Here is an 18,741-nt window from a genome sequence, read left to right as displayed (position 1 = left end):
TCTTTACCTCACACACCCGACTACCCCCTCGTTCTCGTTGCTACAACTGACAACAACCCAGGGGGCTTCAACTTAATACCACACTACCAGGGGTCAAGAAAATCCCGATCAACCCAAACTTTCTCTCTCTCTCTCTCTATCTATCTATCTCTGTACGTTGAACTACGCCAAAGAGGTTGTACAACCTCAGCAGAAAAAATTCTTGCAGCCAGAACTGTTCATCAAACACTCTATCTCTGTACGTTGAACTACGCCCAAATAAAAAGGTCGTACAACCTCAGAAAAAAAACGTGCAGTCTGACTATTCATCAAACACTCAAGACCACATTAGAACTCCCCCACTTGGTCCCGGTGGGTGTCATAGCTGGGACATGTCCATGTCAGGTCATTTCTTGCGGGACATCCCGCTCCGTGCACTGCAGCGCAAAGTGGGTGACGAGCACGTGAATCTTCTGCAGGCTTGCTACGACAACCCGCTCTTCACCGAGGAGGACAACAGGGATCACAAGGTGCGGGGAGGAGGTGGGGGTGCCCGGGGCAACTCGTCCTCCGGGGGCCAGCTGCAGCAGGATGGGCGCGTGCCCGTGGCCAAGGACTACATGCACTCCCTGCCGCCCGGGACGGGCACCGTGCCCGAGATCCGCTTCGGCGAGAAGAAACGGCGCCGCTTCCTGCTCAAGTTCTTCATCGTCTGCCTCGCCGTCATCGTCGTCGTGGCGCTTCTCATCGGTCTTATCGTTCACTTCATGCGTGAGTACTGCTTGTGTTCTTGTCTGTGGTTGGTAGAGGGGGATGGGGTGGTGTCTGTCTGTCTGTCTGTCTGTGTGTTTGTCTGTGTCTGTGTCTGTGTCTGTGTCTGTGTCTGTGTCTTGGCTGGACGGATTGATAGGTTAGGTATCCGTCCATATGCCTGTCTCTCTGAGTTATGTGCTTGTGTTCGTCTCTATATTTCAATGTGTTTCTGTGTATATTGTTGTGTGAGGCGAATTGCTGCTTCCATGTTCACGTGTGTCTCTTTTCCCTCCATTCCTGTATGCATTTGCTTGAGTGTTTGTAGCTGCAATTGTTGTGTATGTAGGGCAGGACCGCCGGAGGAAAGAGCAGGTGTTGCTCGAACATAGATTCACAAACAAGAGGAGTAAATGAACTAGACAGGCGTAGACAGGTGCGCCTCCGAGTGTCAAATATAGAGTCGACGAAACAGAATATGATGCATTTAGATGTTGGATACAAAATAGACACACCCGAAGAGGATGCATAGGACTGGTATAACTTTTCACAAATAGGTTACAAGAAGCTTTAAAGGGTGCATAGGATTGTCATTATAAAGCAGACGAACTCGAAGAAGATGCGTATGATTGTAGGTTTCAAGATAGATTTACAACAGAGGGTGCACAGTGGTGGCTGTTAGACATCAGCCAAAATAAAGCGAACACGGAAGATAATGTATGTAGGTGATTGTCAGTCATACCGTGGACAACCGGAAAGACGATGCGTGAGACTGTCAACCCTATGGTAGACGAAAAAAATAGGAAAAATACAATTGCAAGACCTACAGTTTTAACAGCAGGAGGAGGGCCCAAGTCAAATTCATATCATTGTCAGGTCAACACTGATAAAGGAAGCATACTCGTAGCATTACAGTGATACCTCCCAGAACGACCCTTTATTTAACGGCTCCCTCAGCATAACGACCAAGATGTACTTTCAGATATAAGGAAGACCAGCAAAAGGAAAGCAGAACCATTGCTATTCTTCCAGAATTAGCCGTTAAAGCAAAGGGTTTTGTGGAAACGTAACCCAGTGAGGGCAAAGCTCTTAAGAACAACACGAACTTGCCTTTCAGTTTTAAATAACCACTACCCACAGGGAACACCGTCAGGGAACGAAAGTAGGCGTCAAGTTGCCATGCTTTGTTGATAAGTGCGTCACATACAGCAGCTTTGTAAAGGTATGTGACAAAAGAGCAAGAACAAAAGCTTTGAGGATGCAAAGTTGTCCTATCTCGAGTGATCTCAAAATAGAGATAGACGAAGTGGCATTATATGTCAACAGATTTTACTCTTGGTCACAATTCTTGCTCTCCAGTTCCCAAACGTTCAACCCCAATCCTTGGCTCTAACCTCCTCTTACTTTGAAAAATGTTTAATCAACGTTTCAATCTTTTTAAGAACTTTATTATCTATTTTTGTTTTAGTGACAAGTACGCAATGGACCTGAATTATGCTTTTAAGACGTGATATCATACAAACGACAAAAAAATCTTTTTTGTAAGCGTGACAAGCAGAATCTGTTCTGGATGTCTTAATTTCACTTTTCCTAGTGTCGAGAAAAACAAAACACAATTGATTTGTATGCCTTAAAAACAAAATATGTATGCTGCAGTGTTGTAACACATGACCGGCCTCATAATCGTTCTTGACATTTTGCGTTCAATTCCTTTTCTTCTTCTTACAGTTGTTCCTATTTCCTCTTGTACCTCTTCTCTTTTCATCTTTCTCATACTTAGTGTTATTCTTCTCCTCCTGTGCCTTTTTCTCTTCCTTCCTTCCTTCTTCTTTCTTCTCCTCCTACCTCTGTTTCTCCGTCTTCTGGTGGTTTAAATTTGCTTTCGTGTCTTCTTGCCATTCTTCACAAGCAGCTTCTCGAGTGGAGTGTTTTATTTGGAATGGACTTTCTCTCTTCTAAAAAGACAGTAAATAAAGCAAATAGCTTGCAAGCGGCGGATAACAGGGCCATGGAAAAGCAGTTTGAGTGGCAATCCAATCCCATTTTGTGCAGCTGCGCACCGACAGAAAAACGTATTCAAGGAGTGTAGGACCCATCAGTCTAAACACCAACGCCTCTTGTCACGGAATACAGCGGCCCGATGTTTTGCCATTCTAAAGCGTCAAGCTGATTTTAGTGCTTAACTTAACCAATCGATGACAATTGCACACCATTGTTTGTTTGATTGGTTGGTTGGTTGTTTTTGTGTGTGTGTGTTGTTGTTGGTTTTTTGGTCGCGAAACACAGAGGCCCATTGGTTTGCCCCGACCTACCTAAGCATCAAACCGAGTTGGATGCCAAACTTACCCACAACGACCCCCAAAAAATGCACAAACACATACTTTGTCGCGAAATACAACGGCCCAACCCGTCGCGATATAACCTTGAATGGTTGAAAACGACGTTAAACACCAAATAAAGAAAGAACGGCCCAACATTTTGGCCTGTAGGGCGAGAAACCGAGTCTGGTGCCAAAGCTAAACACAAGAATGAAAATTATAGATTGAGTTTGGTGCCAAACAAAAACACAAAGAACGATGAATATTGCAACATAGCTTTGGCGCAAAAGCAGAGCAATGAAAATCGCACACCATGTGTGTTGCCATACTAACCACAACTGTGAGAATTGCAAACTAAGTGTGTTGCCAAACTAACCACGACGATGACAATTGTTTGTCTCCTAACTAATAACGACGATATAAATTGCAGACAAAGTGTGTTGCCGGATTAATCACGACGATGAGGTCTGTGGGGATTTTCATGATGGTTTACTCGAGGGAGATGTACAAATACGTTTTGCAACACTTGCTCTAAGAGCACCAAGTTAGGACTCAAGGTAAAACTTTGAACAGGTCTGAGTTGTTTTTCGTGATGTTTAACACAAGAAGGAAAGACCAGAAGAAGTTTGTAGCACGTAGTCTCATAGCTGGAATTCAGAACTCAAGGCAAACGCATTGACAAGTCTAGGGTGCTTTACGTGATGGTTTACACAAGGAGGAAAGAACACATAATAATTTCTCTGAGAGCTCTTTTTGCGGAATCAAGAACTCAAGGTAAACGCCTTGACAGACCTATGGTGCTTTGCATATTATGGGTGGCCGAGTGGTAGCGCACTTGCGCTCGGAAGCGAGAGGTTGCGAGTTCGACCCTGGGTCAGGGCGTTAGCAATTTTCTCCCCCCTTTCCTAACCTAGGTGGTGGGTTCAAGTGCTAGTCTTTCGGATGAGACAAAAAAACCGAGGTCCCTTCGTGTACACTACATTGGGGTGTGCACGTTAAAGATCCCACGATTGACAAAAGGGTCTTTCCTGGCAAAATTGTATAGGCATAGATAAAAATGTCCACCAAAATACCCGTGTGACTTGGAATAATAGGCCGTGAAAAGTAGGATATGCGCCGAAATGGCTGCGATCTGCTGGCCGATGTGAATGCGTGATGTATTGTGTAAAAAAAATTCCATCTCACACGGCATAAATAAATCCCTGCGCCTTGAATATGTGCGCGATATAAATTGCATAAAATAAAAATTAAAAAAATTAAAAAATAAATCCCTGCGCTTAAAACTGTACCCACGGAATACGCGCGATATAAGCCTCATATTGATTGATTGATTGATATTATGGTTTACACCGAAAGGAAGTCACAAATGAAAGTTGCAGCGCTTGCTTTGTAAGAATTCGGTCGGGACTCAAGGTTGAAGCCTGGGTAGGTCTGTGGTGCTTTACACAAGGAGGAAAGAGCACATAACAAATTTTCTGAGAGCTCTTGATCAGGAATTAACAACTCAAGGTAAACGCCTCGACAGGTCTGTGTTGATTTACATGATGGTGTACACACGGAGGAAAGAACAGATGAAGTTGGAATTAATTGCTTTTAGAGCACTAAGTTAGGACTCAACAGGAAGGTACAGATGAGAGTTGCAGCCCTTGCTCTGGCAGAATTCGGTCGGGACGCAGGGTAAAAGTTTGGACAGGTCGGTTTGTGGTGCTTTGCGTGATGGTTAACACAAGGAGGAAAGAACACATAACAATTTCCCTTGGAGCTCTTGGTGGCGACTCCAGAACTCAAGGGAAATGCCTGATCGGGTCTGTGCTGTTTCAGATGATGGTTTTCGCGAGGACGGTACAGATGGAAATTGTAGCCCTTGCTTTCAGAGCACTCGGTCGGAACTCAAGGGAAACACATGCCTGGACAGGGCTGTTTACTATTAGTGTTGTTTGAGATTGCACGAGATAGAAGCGCCGTTAAAAGCACACTCCTCGCCGTCTCACATCTGGCCATGCTTTTACATGGAATCAGATCTTTCCTCCACTTGTTCACATAGCTAAAATAAATACCCTGACAGCTTGTGGTGAATAGGATTTTGTGTGTGAATATTAATTCATTAAACAAAATGCGCTCGTCCTGACAGAGAGCACCCAGGCTGCTCAATGTTGGCAAATGACCAAGTTGAGGGTTGGTCTTATCCCGTGTTAAAGCCAGGCCAATCTGAGACGGGTAGCCGAAATGTTTTTACGAGAAGGAGTGTGCCTTTAACCACAGCAAATAGCAATTGCAGCACTAGCTCTGCGGGCATCCGGGGACTCAAGGTAAAGGGCTTGGTCCTACGGGAGATAAATACACTCAGCGGCAGTTCTTTACGTCTGTTTCATGTTGCTTAAAAACTCCGCGGTCATCATGGAATTGTTCTTGCTGTACGCCTGATGAAATTCGCATGAATTCAATCAGTTCGCGGGCAATCCATTTGTGCACCTCGCTTTGTTTATGACCCCACATATTTTGTCAACCTTCGTAGACTGCCTAAAGAAGCAGGGGAATCGTGAGGCGTTAAGCTGGCGCGAGACAAAAATATTTCCTTTAACATTCACGACTACAACTTACGGGTATTTTTCTTGAGGTGGGATTTAGATGGGGTGTGGGGTCATGAAGGGTTGACAGTAGGATTTGGGGATGCATTAAAAGGAGTGCATTGTAAAATTGCAAACGTGTGTGGGCGTGGGGGTGAGGTATGCAAAGGAAGTTTTGATTCTATCACTCAGTGAGGTACATTGTAGAGTGGGTGGCGTTCAAAGGAAGTTTCGGATTCTATCACTCAGTGAGGTACATTGTAGAGTGGGTGGCGTTCGGAGGATGAAAAGTTCAGCACCATTTTACAACGGGTCAATATTTTCGGTCAGTTCCGATTAACTTCACATTGTTCTCTAGTTTTAAGTGCATGTTTTGATAACATAACAGCTGGATTTTGCAAGCAGTATAGTATCGTCCATTCTCGATGTGTTCAATAATTTATCACAGAAATGAAGACTTCATGCATTAATTCACATATTTCAACAAAGAAATTTAAAAAAAATTAGATTCGTACAATACACAAACAAGTCCGCATTGATAACAGAATTAAGTGTATGCATCCGTCGTTTCAAAATGTGAAATCAGTTGACCACTTCGTTAAATAAACAGCTAAATTTAGTAACTCATAAATAGTTGTAACGTACTCAACGTATTTTTTCTTAATCATGCAGTGACTAATTATTTGTAATGTGAGAAACGAACCTCAAAATCATGGTCGGTTCAGAGATAAGGCGATTAATTGACAAACTAAGAAACCTGTTTTGTGTAATTGACAATTGAGTTATTCCAATTATGAGATCAATAATGCGCATTCGCAATTGCACATGTGGATCATTGGTGCAAACCAGTTATTGATGAGAGCCGTTAAACTACAAAATCAAGTTTCGAGACATATCTTGGTAACTCATTGTCATTGGCCAGGTTTGAACGTCATTTCAATTATTTTTCAAAAACCTACGTATTTAAGGAATTATGTACCGTTAAGCCTTTTGCATAAGGGTAACTTGGCTATTCTCATGCGTTTCACGAATGAGGCAGTTTTTACATTTTAGACACGACGCAAACAAAAGACAACCAGACAAACGAAAACAAAAACTCTCTCTCCCTCCCTCCCTGCCTCCCTCCCTCCCCCTCCCTCCCTCCCTCCCTCCCTCCCTCCCTCCCTCCCTCCCTCCCCCTCTCTCTCTCTCTCTCTCTCTCTCTCTCTCTCTCTCTCTCTCTCTCTCTCTCTCTCTCTCTCTCTGAGACACACGCCACGAAGAGGTATGGGTCTCACAATTTACTCCCACCAATTCCACGCATAGATCTTTATACATCAAGCTGTTCTTTTTCAGGTTCATCTCTGGGGAACTCTTTACCAAATGGAATCGAACGATCCGCATCTTTAAAAGCCTTTAAAAGGCGAGTGCATACACACTTGATGACAATATAAACTGCCCCCTGAAATCTTGTTTTCATTGAGTATTGTGATTGTGTATGCAATGCTCTTAAGTTTTTCATTTTATATGCATGTGAAGTCAATCTGAATGCGTACTTCCTCGACCGCCTCCCCCTTATTCTTGAAACTAAACAGCCTGTTTATGGCACCGTTTAACGATGCATTGCTGCTATGTTTTGCTTTTTGTTTGTTTTTGTTTTAGACTTGTCGTCAGATGACATTATGTTAGAAGGACAGGTTGGAAGATTAGGCTAAGCCTAAAACCTTTATCCTTGTGTAATAAAGTTCTGAGTTCTGAGTTCTGAGTTCTCTCTCTCTCTCTCTCTCTCTCTCTCTCTCTCTCTCTCTCTCTCTCTCTCTCTCTCTCTCTCTCTCTCTCTCTCTCTCTCTCTCTCTCTCCCTCTCTTTCAAGATTGTAAATGCAAAAGAAAACATGATAGACAAAGATGTTCTTAAACTCCTAATCAGTACCTCCACGCAATGTGTGGGTGGAGATAGCTGGGGGAGTAGGAGTGGATTAGTGAAAATGAGAGATGCTGTGTTCCCTGCATTGTGTTTGTTGGTTTTTTGCCCGTTTGTCTTTCATCCAGTCTATTTACAGCTTGTAATCTGATACGTATGGACATTAAAAAAATACGTTTCTGATTTGAAACCTTACTTCAAAAATAACCTTTATATACGGATAGTTAGAAATGGAGTGCATGCAGCAAAGAATGGTAATTAAATATGTGTGCAATGCAACCTTGTCGACAAATACACGTCTAATGAAAACATATAAATAAAAAAATTCCCATGAACAGAAACGAAAGAGACACATTGCGTGACTATTGTGGCTTCCCTGGGTTATTATTTTTTTTAAATCTTTTTTATTTATTTGTTCTGTTGCGTTATGATGACAACACGAGATGTAACTAATCGCAAACAACACACATGCAATCAGCTAATGCACATGCAACGACACCATCACAAGCACAACAGTTCTGTTCTATGTATTTGTGATCCTGCGCTTTCGGTTTCAGATTAATTTGATGTTTACGCTTCTGACATGATGGCTTTTGTGAACTTTCCTTTGCAAAACAAGATCAGTGCTCTTTCTCTCTTATTTTGTCTTTTTCTCTTTTGTTTTGAAGATTGTCAGCTATCGATCTTTTGTATTCTTTTTTTTATACTTTTTTTTGTGTTTATCTGTTTGTCATCTCTTGTTTTACTTTGTTACTGTTCTGTCGATTTTTTTTTTTTTTTGAGTTACAAAATGTATTTATGCCCTTTTACAATGCCATACACTTCCTGAGTTTTTCTTGTGCGTGTCTATTCTTGACATGGACCAGAACGTATTTCGAGGTTGTTGGGTTTTTTAAATTTTGCTCACGAAAGGAATATGACAGTAAAAGTTGTTATAAAAAGTATGGCATAATCAACATTTTAGATTTAAACCCGATGTAGCAAGCACTGATTCTAAACCTATGATGTCCTACTCTCTTTCTGTCTGTCTGTCTGTCTGTCTGTCTGTCTGTCTGTCTGTCTGTCTGTCTGTCTGTCTGTCTGTCTGTCTGTCTGTCTGTCTGTCTGTCTCTCTCTCTCTCTCTCTCTAATAACCATGTTTTTATGTTTTTGTTTTGCTTCTTCTTCTGCTTCAATATTATGCACTGCTTAGTTAATTCCCTCTTGGGCGAGGGCTGGATGAAAAAAGATCTTTGCTGTATCTACTCCATTACCCTCGAAAAATAAAGTTGGTTCGTTCGTTCGTTCGTTCGTTCGTTCTCTCTCTCTCTCTCTCTCTCTCTCTCTCTCTCTCTCTCTCTCTCTCTCTCTCTCTCTCTCTCTCTCTCTCTCTCTCTCTCTCTCTCTCTCTCTCTCTCTCTCTCTCTATCTCTCTCTCTATCTCTCTCTCTCTCTCTCTATCTCTCTCTCTCTCTATCTCTCTCTCTCTCTCGCACACATACGTGCGCTCGCAAACACACGCACCTGAACACACAAACACAAATGTTCGTGAACGTAAATACGCACGCACACACACAAATACACCATCACACACTGACACGCGCGCGCACACACACACACACACACACACACACACACACACGCGCGCGCACCTTCAGAGAGAGATAGAGACACTGAGATGGGGGGGGGGGGAGACAGGCACGCAGACAGAGTGCTGGAAGTGACAATCAGCTCTTTACGTTTTTGATCCCTTCTACGTGATGTCATGAAAACAATAGGAAAAAGAAAGGGAAAGTGTGATAGAAAAAAATCTGGATGTTTATTGATTAAATTTGAAGAGACATTCTAGTCGACCAGTCACAGAGGCAGTGGCGCAAAATTGAGATAATTGATTGGATTTGTCTGTTTTTGTTGACACTTTTTTTAAGGTGGCTCGCTCTAGTATGCGATAGCCTGAACAGGCAAGAGAAGAACAACTTCAAGCATCTGCCCCGGGTCGTTTCTATTCCGCTCTGTGATTTGTAGAATTCAGTAATTCTATTTTCGTGCCCTGGCTTTCTTCCTGGAGAGCAGAGAGAGGAAGGTTTACATTGCAGGTCCCTGGGGTTGCAATGGGGTGACGATGTCAGTGCAGATATAGAAAAGTCGCGCCTATTTTTGCCCAGGACAATGTTTGCTTAGTTTCTCTGCCAGACTGACAACTTAATTTTAGTGGGTTTTATTGTTACTGTTGGGGTTTTGTCGGTAAGACCTTTCGGATTAATAAGATTTGAGGTGACTGTACCGAATGTACTGAGTTATTTTGTCCACGAAGCGAAACTAGGAACGACCGAACTTCGTGGTACGCAGCGGCGGGGTCGGATTGGTTGAAATAGAGATTTGTTGTAATTTCTACCAATCAGACTCCGCGGGTTGTTCCCATCCAGTTGCGTGGGACCTAGTTTTGTTTCATGCACCTCAGCCCCGGAGTCGTCTCCTGCAATGTTCCTCCAGCCATCACCTCACTTCTTTCTTTCTTTCTTTTTTTCTTTCTTTCTTTCTTTAAAATATGATTGTTTTCTATGAAACAAAAGACACCCTTTGACACTTTGCCAGCAGGTTTGCGTTTGTGTACCATAACAATGCCGTCTCTGTGTCTGCCTTTGTTCGGCCATCCTCACATGTAGCAGCCCTGTGTTCTTTGCTTTCGGGAACCTTGCGTGTGTCCAGACGTCATTATATCTATTTAGGACATGCGTCGTTACGGCCTTAAGGCAACGAACGGCACTAGAATGACCAAAATGAAACATGGAAAATACATGTAGTAACTTAGTTTTCTGGGTAGTTATTGAAGTGACTTATATAAAAAAATGAAAAAATTGCGATAACAAAAGGACATAGATTGCCGTCGCTATGGAAACTGGCATACACAGCGCCATATTGGATTTCTAGGAAACGGTTCTACAGCAACATCATACATCAGAAATGCTTAATATTTGGCACAAAGATACTCAAGACTTTTGTCTTTAATCATATAGAACGATATTTTGACAAAAAACTACAGTTGAATTTAAATGATTTTTTGAAATAAAGATTAATGAATATGCACATTAATCCTTACTACAAAAAATAATTTACATTCAACTGTAGTCTTTAGTCAAAATATCGTTCTATATGATTGCAAATACAAGTCATGTGTATCCGTGTGCCAAATATTATGCATGTCTGATGTATGATGTTGCTGTAAAACCGTTTCCTAAACATCCAATATGGTAGCTGTTTCCATAGCAACGGCGGTCTGTGTCCATTAGTATTTCATTTTTTTACATTTATTTGTATAAGTCTCTTCAATAACTCTACCCAGAAAACTAGGTTATTCCATGTATTCTCCAAGTTTAATTTTACTGCCGCTCATTGCCTTAACAGCCCAATCAGGAGTAGAAAAGTGTGTCTTGAGATTCAGTGTCTTCTACTTTTATAACGCTGCTCAAAGTTTTGCCATGCATATATTTCCAAAACAACATGAGATAGTTGTTTCAGTCTAATGTGTAAAACACTTGGTCCTTAGTTGTCAAAAACGATGTCTACTATGCATGTTCTGCAACAGAGATACTGTAGAAAGCGCACTACCTCTGGCTTCAAGTTATAATAGCTTACAGGATGACCACAAAGGGAAAGAATTAAGAGACACTACATTTTCAGACACCTTCATCAATCAAATGGATTAAATGTATGATTACACCTGCGGGGTATCTTGCATGGTGGGTGTGACTTGCGAGTTACCTCGCAGGTGTAATCATGCATTTAATCCACCATTAAACAAACACACCCACAATAGCCCGTACCAAAGAGTTCAAGGTTAGAGCGGGATTGAGGAACATGGTCCATGAGACTGTAGTGTGTAGCAGCACTTGTCCGCAGGGTCTCTTTACCGGTCATCATCGGTCTAGACATTCTCATAGATCACTAATCGGAACCGACCAAGTGGACCCCAGATCCGACCCCAGGGGGCAGGCTAGGGTCTTACAAGCTAGTGCAGCAACCCTGACACGATTGATCAAGTTGCCCCTAGGGCGTACACGCTGGAACGATTTCTCGACATTTTGGGTTCATGTCCTAGATATAACGGCAAGGGGTGGTCAAGGTAGGGGGTTTATCGTTGTTGTGGATCGTCTTTCGCTGATGATGTTCTGGTGCCTGGCGTTGGGTAGTTATTAAGAGGGTAATACGTTGCTAACCCTTTGGTGCAAGCAGAGATTAAAAAATAATGGACAACTATCCCCTCTCACTCTGCCTGCCCTTCTCTCTCTCTCTCTCTCTCTCTCTCTCTCTCTCTCTCTCTCTCTCTCTCTCTCTCTCTCTCTCTCTCTCTCTCTCTCTCTCTCTCTAGCTCTTTCTCTGTCTCTCTCTCTCTCTCTCTCTCTCTCTCTCTCTCTCTCTATTTGTAAAATGCATGTGTGAACTATTTGCAGATGATACTACAATTCATTCTAGTCACCAAGATCTTATTAAACTAGCAAATATCCTCCAAGAAAACATTGAACGATTACTTGAATGGTCAAAACTAAACCACATGTCACTAAATCCAAATAAAACTAAATGCATGCTACTTACCACGAGGCAAAAAAGACAAAATCTAACATCTGGATTTCCGACATTGCTAATACGAAATCAAGATGTTACTGAAGTTGATAGCCATAAAGTCTTGGGAATAACCATTGACAATAACCTGTCTTGGTCAAAACAGGTAGACACACTTTGTACACAAAGTTGACTCTGAGAAATAAATCTCTCGCCGAACGTGGGGACGAACTCACGCTGACAGCGGCCAACTGGATACAAATCCAGCGCGCTACCGACTGAGCTACACGCCCGCCCCTATTCAGTCAGCTATTGACTATGCTTCCACAGTGTGGGACTCTGCAAGTGCAAACACTTTGAAACATTTGGGCAGTTTACATAGACGAGCTGTTAAAATAATTATTTTAAAAAATACATCTCTTTCCATGACTGATTATAAACGATTGCAAATTCTTCCTATCAAAGATAGATTTGCATATATATAACAAAGGTGTGATGATGTATAGAATTATGTCAGGGAATGCACCTACAAACATTGCCTCAAATTTCAAAATAAATCATTATAGAAAATGTAACAAATTAATTACCCCAACTCCAAGAATTGACCTGTACAAGTCGAGTCTATCATATTCTGGAGCAATTATGTGGAACGCCATTCCTAATATAATTAAATTACGAATTCATGAAACATCATTTAAGGAATATTACATGCTGTTTCTTTTACAAAACTTATAAGAAATATTATCAAGCAGCTGGCAAAATATAACTGTACTCTCTGATTATATTGAAAAACATGATTATATATAATGCATGAAGTATATATAATTTTTTTTATACAAACAAATATTTCTCTGTTATATATAATTTTCAAGCATTGCTAAAGAATCACAATGCATCTGAAAATGTCTTATTGGTTGCTTGACATGTTAATTATGGTAAATATGTCATTTGTACTACAGTTAAACTTATCTTCTATTTCTTCTTGTTTGTTACCCCTCAATGGGCGAGGGCCGGATGAAAAAAAGCATGTAATTGCTTTTTCTGTTACCGTCGTAAAATAAATGTCAAATCAAATCAAAAATTCTCTCTCTTTCTCTCTCTCTCTCTCTCTCTCTCTCTCTCTCTCTCTCTCTCTCTCGTTTTCTTTCTCTCTCTCTCTTTTTTATTCTCTCTTTCTCTCTCTCTTTCTCTCTCTCTCTTTCTCTCTCTCTCTCTCTCTCTCTCTCTCTCTCTCTCTCTCTCTCTCACACAGTCTGTATATCTGTGTCTCTTTCTGTGTGTGTGTGTCTCTTTCTGTCTCTCTCTCTCTCTCTCTCTCTCTCTCTCTCTCTCTCTCTCTCTCTCTCTCTCTCTCTCTCTCTCTCTCTCTCTCACACAGTCTGTATATCTGTGTCTCTTTCTGTGTGTGTGTGTGTGTGTGTCTCTCTCTCTCTCTCTCTCTCTCTCTCTCTCTCTCTCTCTCTCTCTCTCTCTCTCTCTCTCTCTCTCTCTCTCTCTCCCCCTCCCTGGTGTGATACTCCTTTTCCGTCAGAAAAAATCCATTTGTGACATACTAAGATTACAACCGCATTTAATGAAATATGTCTAGTATGTGTTCACCCCAAGAAAGATAACAAAGTCAGTACAGTATCTCCTTTTGGAATCGTTGTGAGTGAAATTGCCCCAAGAGCTCTCCCACTGAAAAGATTTCTCGTCATTTTGGGTTCATGTCCTAGATATAACGCCATGTAATGGCCGCGGAAGGGAGTTCATCGTTGTTCCGAATAGACTCAAGACTCAAAAGTTTACTGTCCTTATAAAAACAAGGAAAATTGCCATGCGGTGTCTGGTGATCACAGACATAAAATACATCACATTTACTAAGAATTAAGGATACATCACATTTACTAAGAATTAAGGATTGCACTTAAAACTAACAACACTAAACCGTATCACATTTACTAAGAATTTAGAGTAAAATGGAATGGTATTTTTGATAACCTCAGCTGGAACAAGATCTTTTACTTATGTCATAAGAGAACAGTTGATTGTCAGCTAAAATGGTTCCAGCTGAGGTTAATTTATAGGTCTTTGCCCACAAACCGCTACTTATTTCTGAGAAAAATTGTTGAATCTTCTAATTGTTCGTTTTGTAACAATGAGGAAGAAACAATTAATCATTTGATGTGGCATTGCCAGCATATTAACAGGTTTTGGCAGGAACTACAGGAACTGTTAAATAATAGTTGTTATCATGTTACTAATTTCGGGTTTTCGGAAGCGGTGGTATTGTTTGGAGTTTAGGAAAATATGTTCACTGATAAAGCCTTAGATTTCATTATTTTACTGGCCAAATTTTATATTTACAAATGTAAATGGAACTCTGAAAGACCGATGCTTCCGATATTCTTGAAATTTTTGAAAAGTAGATATTTATTGGAAAAGTACAAGGGGGGATTAGCAGAAGATAAGTTTGACCGCCTCTGGCAACCATATTCTAACCTGGTTTCATGAAAACTGTCCAGTACTAGGCTCTACTCCTCCTCCCTAATTCGTTAACAGTATCTTGATATATACTCTGTTGTAAACTTGAATCTTTTAGTAATCAATATTATTTAAGGGTCTAATAGTTGTTGTAGTCAAACAGTCCTAAACAGTGCCTCTTTAACTTTCCCCCTCTCTCTCTTTACTTCTCTCTCTTTTCTAGATCATTCTTTTTTATGCATGTTGTATGTATGTATGTATGTGGCGATGTGAACTGTGATGTAATGTATAATGTGTTGTAAAAAAAATTAAAAAAAACAGGAAAAAAAATATTAAAAAAAAAAAAAAAGACTTTAGAGTTGCACGAAAACACATCAAAATTCCTATGCAGTCTCTCACGGCACACACACACACACATACACACACACACACACACACACACACACACACACACACACACACACACACACACACACACACACACACACGCGCGCGTGCGCGCGCGCACATACACACTCTCTCTCTCTCTCGCCCTCTCTCTCTCGCCCTCTCTCTCTCTATCTTAGTTAAACTTAAAACCAATAAAATATCCTCAGATTAAGTGCGTATAAAAACACACTAGCATGATATAAAAGTTCATGAATAAATAACACATGAGCGCGTATCAAGACCAAGAGCATCCTTCCAACTCGCACGAATAGTCTTTCGCTGATGACGTTCTGCCGATTGGCGTGTGATTTAGTGCGATCAGTGTTTGAAAGATGACGGCCTCTTTCCCTGGAGGATGCTTACATTACGACCATACTTAGTCAAGTCTGAAACAAATAGACCGTGAATGGTCCAAAATCATGAATCAACACTAAGAAATGGGTTGCTTTCTTTTTTATTTCATTTTTCATTTTCAATACTTAACTTTCTTATCCTATTAAGTCTGAAACAAATAGACCGTGAATGGTCCAAAATCATGAATCAACACTAAGAAATGGGTTGCTTTCTTTTTTATTTCATTTTTCATTTTCAATACTTAACTTTCTTATCCTATTAAGTCTGAAACAAATAGACCGTGAATGTTCCAAATCATGAATCAACACAAAGAAATGGGTTGCTTTCTTTTTTATTTCATTTTTCATTTTCAATACTTAACTTTCTTATCCTATTAAGTCTGAAACAAATAGACCGTGAATGTTCCAAATCATGAATCAACACAAAGAAATGGGTTGCTTTCTTTTTTATTTCATTTTTCATTTTCAATACTTAACTTTCTTATCCTATTAAGTCTGAAACAAATAGACCGTGAATGTTCCAAATCATGAATCAACACAAAGAAATGGGTTGCTTTCTTTTTAATTTCATTTTTCATTTTCAATACTTAACTTTCTTATCCTATTCCTTAAAAGTTCGGGTCGCTTTTTCCCACTGGAAAGCTATCAGCATCAAGATTCGGGCTAACCAGGTGTGTGCGTGTGAAGATGTACAGAGCCGCCTGCACGGGGGTCACACGCATTAGAGTCATCAAATAACTTGATATGTGTCCCTCTGGGTCTGGATTCTAAATTTGACCCGAGGATCATGAGTTCAGCTCTCTTCCAGCAGAGGACCAGACCACCAACAGAGCAACTCTCCTGTGAGATGCTCGCTGCAGAAATAGGGTGCGCAAAGTATACAGTCTTACTAAAAAGGTCTTACTGAAAACGTTATCAGATAAGATAAATGCTTTCAGAGTCGCTAATTGAAAGTCCTTTTATTTATTTTTTTAAGTTCAGCCTATACGGTCTAAACTGAACACACTTTGTGTAAACAGTTTTAAAGACAGTGTGAGATCGAGCATATATATACTTGCAGGTAAAAGAGAAGAAATCTCCACAATGTTTGGAGAGAATGCTTCTTTTTTTCAGCAGTGTCCCCGCATTGCAATGGGCTTACGCTAGTGTAGGCTGCCGTCCGTTCTTTCTTCGCAGACACAGCTAGGGTCCTCTTAAGTCCTTCGTTGACAACCTCGTTAGCCTAAATCATCTCGTTGTCTGCTGACAAGGTCTTCTGCTGGATAGTTTCTGGGGTCGGTTTTTCTCCCTTAACATTGTAAACCTGATAATGTCTTGTAAATTGTCCATGGGCTATTCTTGTCGCTTTGTATGTGTGTGTGTGTGTGGGGGGGGGGGAGGTCTTTACGGAAACTTGCACAACTGACTGACCTATATTTAGGACCGAGAACTAAAACCAAGTTTATGTCAAGGAAAGTATATTTTTGGAATAGTTGATCACTGGTCCTTCATTGGTGCACGTCCCATCTGTCGGACTGGTTTTAAATAGGCACCTTGTAAACCTTTCTCGATGGCTTAATTATGTGTTGCTCAAGTCGAGACAGTTATTACAGCAACGGCTTCAATTTAATCCCAAAAATGTATAAATCATTTTACTCTACATACGTGAGAGAGACACTCGTGAGATAATAATCGTTCAAATCACACGTGTGTATATCATTTAAATGAGGTCATGTCAAGCAAGTCTGGCAGGGACCTGTTTTTCCACTGCTTATGATGCCAAAGTCACCGAGACAAACGTCATTGTAGAAAACAAGATTGCGCTCGCTAATTACCCTGGATGAATTTTTAGAACTAACACGTCACGCAACACTTTCAGAGTGACGTTTCTTTGCTTTGACGTAATAGATTTGACGAGGCTTTAGAAGAGATCGAGGTTCCAAAACAAGCGTCTTCAATTTAGCTGCCTCGACTGCAGGACATTTTCAGTAAAATACACGCAAGTTGATCAGACGACTGTAAACTTGCGCGCAAATAGAGAATACTACATGGCTTGCTGTTTCGTACCAGATTTACACTCGTTGCTTTTTCAAATAGTGAACAGCTCGCTTTCGCTCGCAGTTCAATATTTTAAAAAAACAACTCGTGTAAATCTGGTACGACACAGCAAGCCATGTAGTATTCTCTATTTGCGCGCAAGTTTACAGTCGTCTGATCAACCTCCCAAGTCTCGGCAAAAGAGACCTCAAATGATGACGTTGTAGCTACGCAGAACGTCATTATGAGTTATTTCTAATATGCTGACTGTTAGCAAATGATAACACATGTCGAGAAAAAAGATATCAAGCATGAGCCTTTTAGGCGAATGCTGATATCGTTTGTGAGACATGTCTGTTATCATTTGCTAACAGTCAGCATATTAGAAATAACGGTTTTATTACCGTTTAATTCGACCAAAAGAAATTTCGAAGCGACCCCGCGAATTAGACAGAACAGCCGCAATGGGAACTGGAGCGCTCCTACCTGATTATGCCTGTCAGTCAAAGAATTCTCGTGACCTGGGTCAGCCAATCAGAGTAACACACCTTACGTGATGAATATTCACAGGTCAAATGCGTTTGACACACAACAAACCATGTTGAACATGCGTTTCGGTTGCTTCGCTTTTTCATGTTGAACAGAGAGCGACAGATTTAGAACCGACTCCAGACGGATGGGAAATGACGTAAAGATACATTTGACGTAAAGCGAGTGACCCAATTTCACTTGATTTTCCGAATTTTGATAATTTAGATTTCAAGTGAGCGAGTCGGCATTGCACACTCAGAGGATGGGCGGTGCCTCGCTGTTCCGTAAAGCACCCACCGACAAAACTCGCTTTTCTGTATTTTTTAGATAAAGAGAGTATTATCTGACAGCATTTGAAGTGTCATTCTTTAGAATAAATCACACTGATATTGCTGATTTAAATTTTTACTTTGTCTTGTTCATTTTTAGCTTGATAAACAAAAATGGTCCCTGCCTGAACGTTATAACATTTTGAGGGTCACCTAGAATCCGTCCTGATTGGTCAAAAAGCCATATGGGGCACTGAATTGGTAATAAAAATATTTACTAAGAAACTCCCGGGTGATAGCTGTTCACACAAATAACAAAAACACTGTAATTGACAATGTGGGTAAAATGTCGTCTTTAAAGTATCAGCAAAAGAAAACACATGTAAGTAATGTAAATCCGACTGTGCAGAACGTATACAAAATACTCACTAATAAATACCCGGATATGATAGCTGAGACATTTAAGAATGCAGGACCTGTTGAGTCTGACAACAATAACAACAAAACCAACACTCAATTGTTCATTAAAATATTATATAAATATGGAAAATTTTCTTTGATACACCCTGTCTAGCCACTGATTTCTTTTTGCTTAATGCATTTCTACCGCCTCGTCGGTCTGCCAT

The 18,741-nt window shown here is 40.8% G+C and overlaps 1 protein-coding gene across 1 annotated transcript in view; it reads left to right on the top strand.

The window, feature by feature from the left end:
- The first annotated feature begins 339 nt into the window (after positions 1 to 339).
- Positions 340 to 18,741, top strand: part of LOC138957168 (uncharacterized) — a 51,158-nt gene continuing 32,756 nt past the window's right edge. Inside the window, exon 1 of the mRNA XM_070328329.1 lies at positions 340 to 750. Within this exon, the coding sequence (XP_070184430.1) occupies positions 372 to 750 (379 nt within the window). The 5' untranslated portion in view covers positions 340 to 371. The remainder of the gene's footprint in view (positions 751 to 18,741) is intronic.

The sequence above is a fragment of the Littorina saxatilis genome, linkage group LG2 (genome assembly GCF_037325665.1).
Source record: "Littorina saxatilis isolate snail1 linkage group LG2, US_GU_Lsax_2.0, whole genome shotgun sequence".
In the NCBI taxonomy this organism is placed as follows: Eukaryota; Metazoa; Mollusca; class Gastropoda; order Littorinimorpha; family Littorinidae; genus Littorina; species Littorina saxatilis.
The sequence above is the reverse complement of the archived record's forward strand: the minus strand, read 5'-3'. Positions and strand labels throughout refer to the sequence as shown.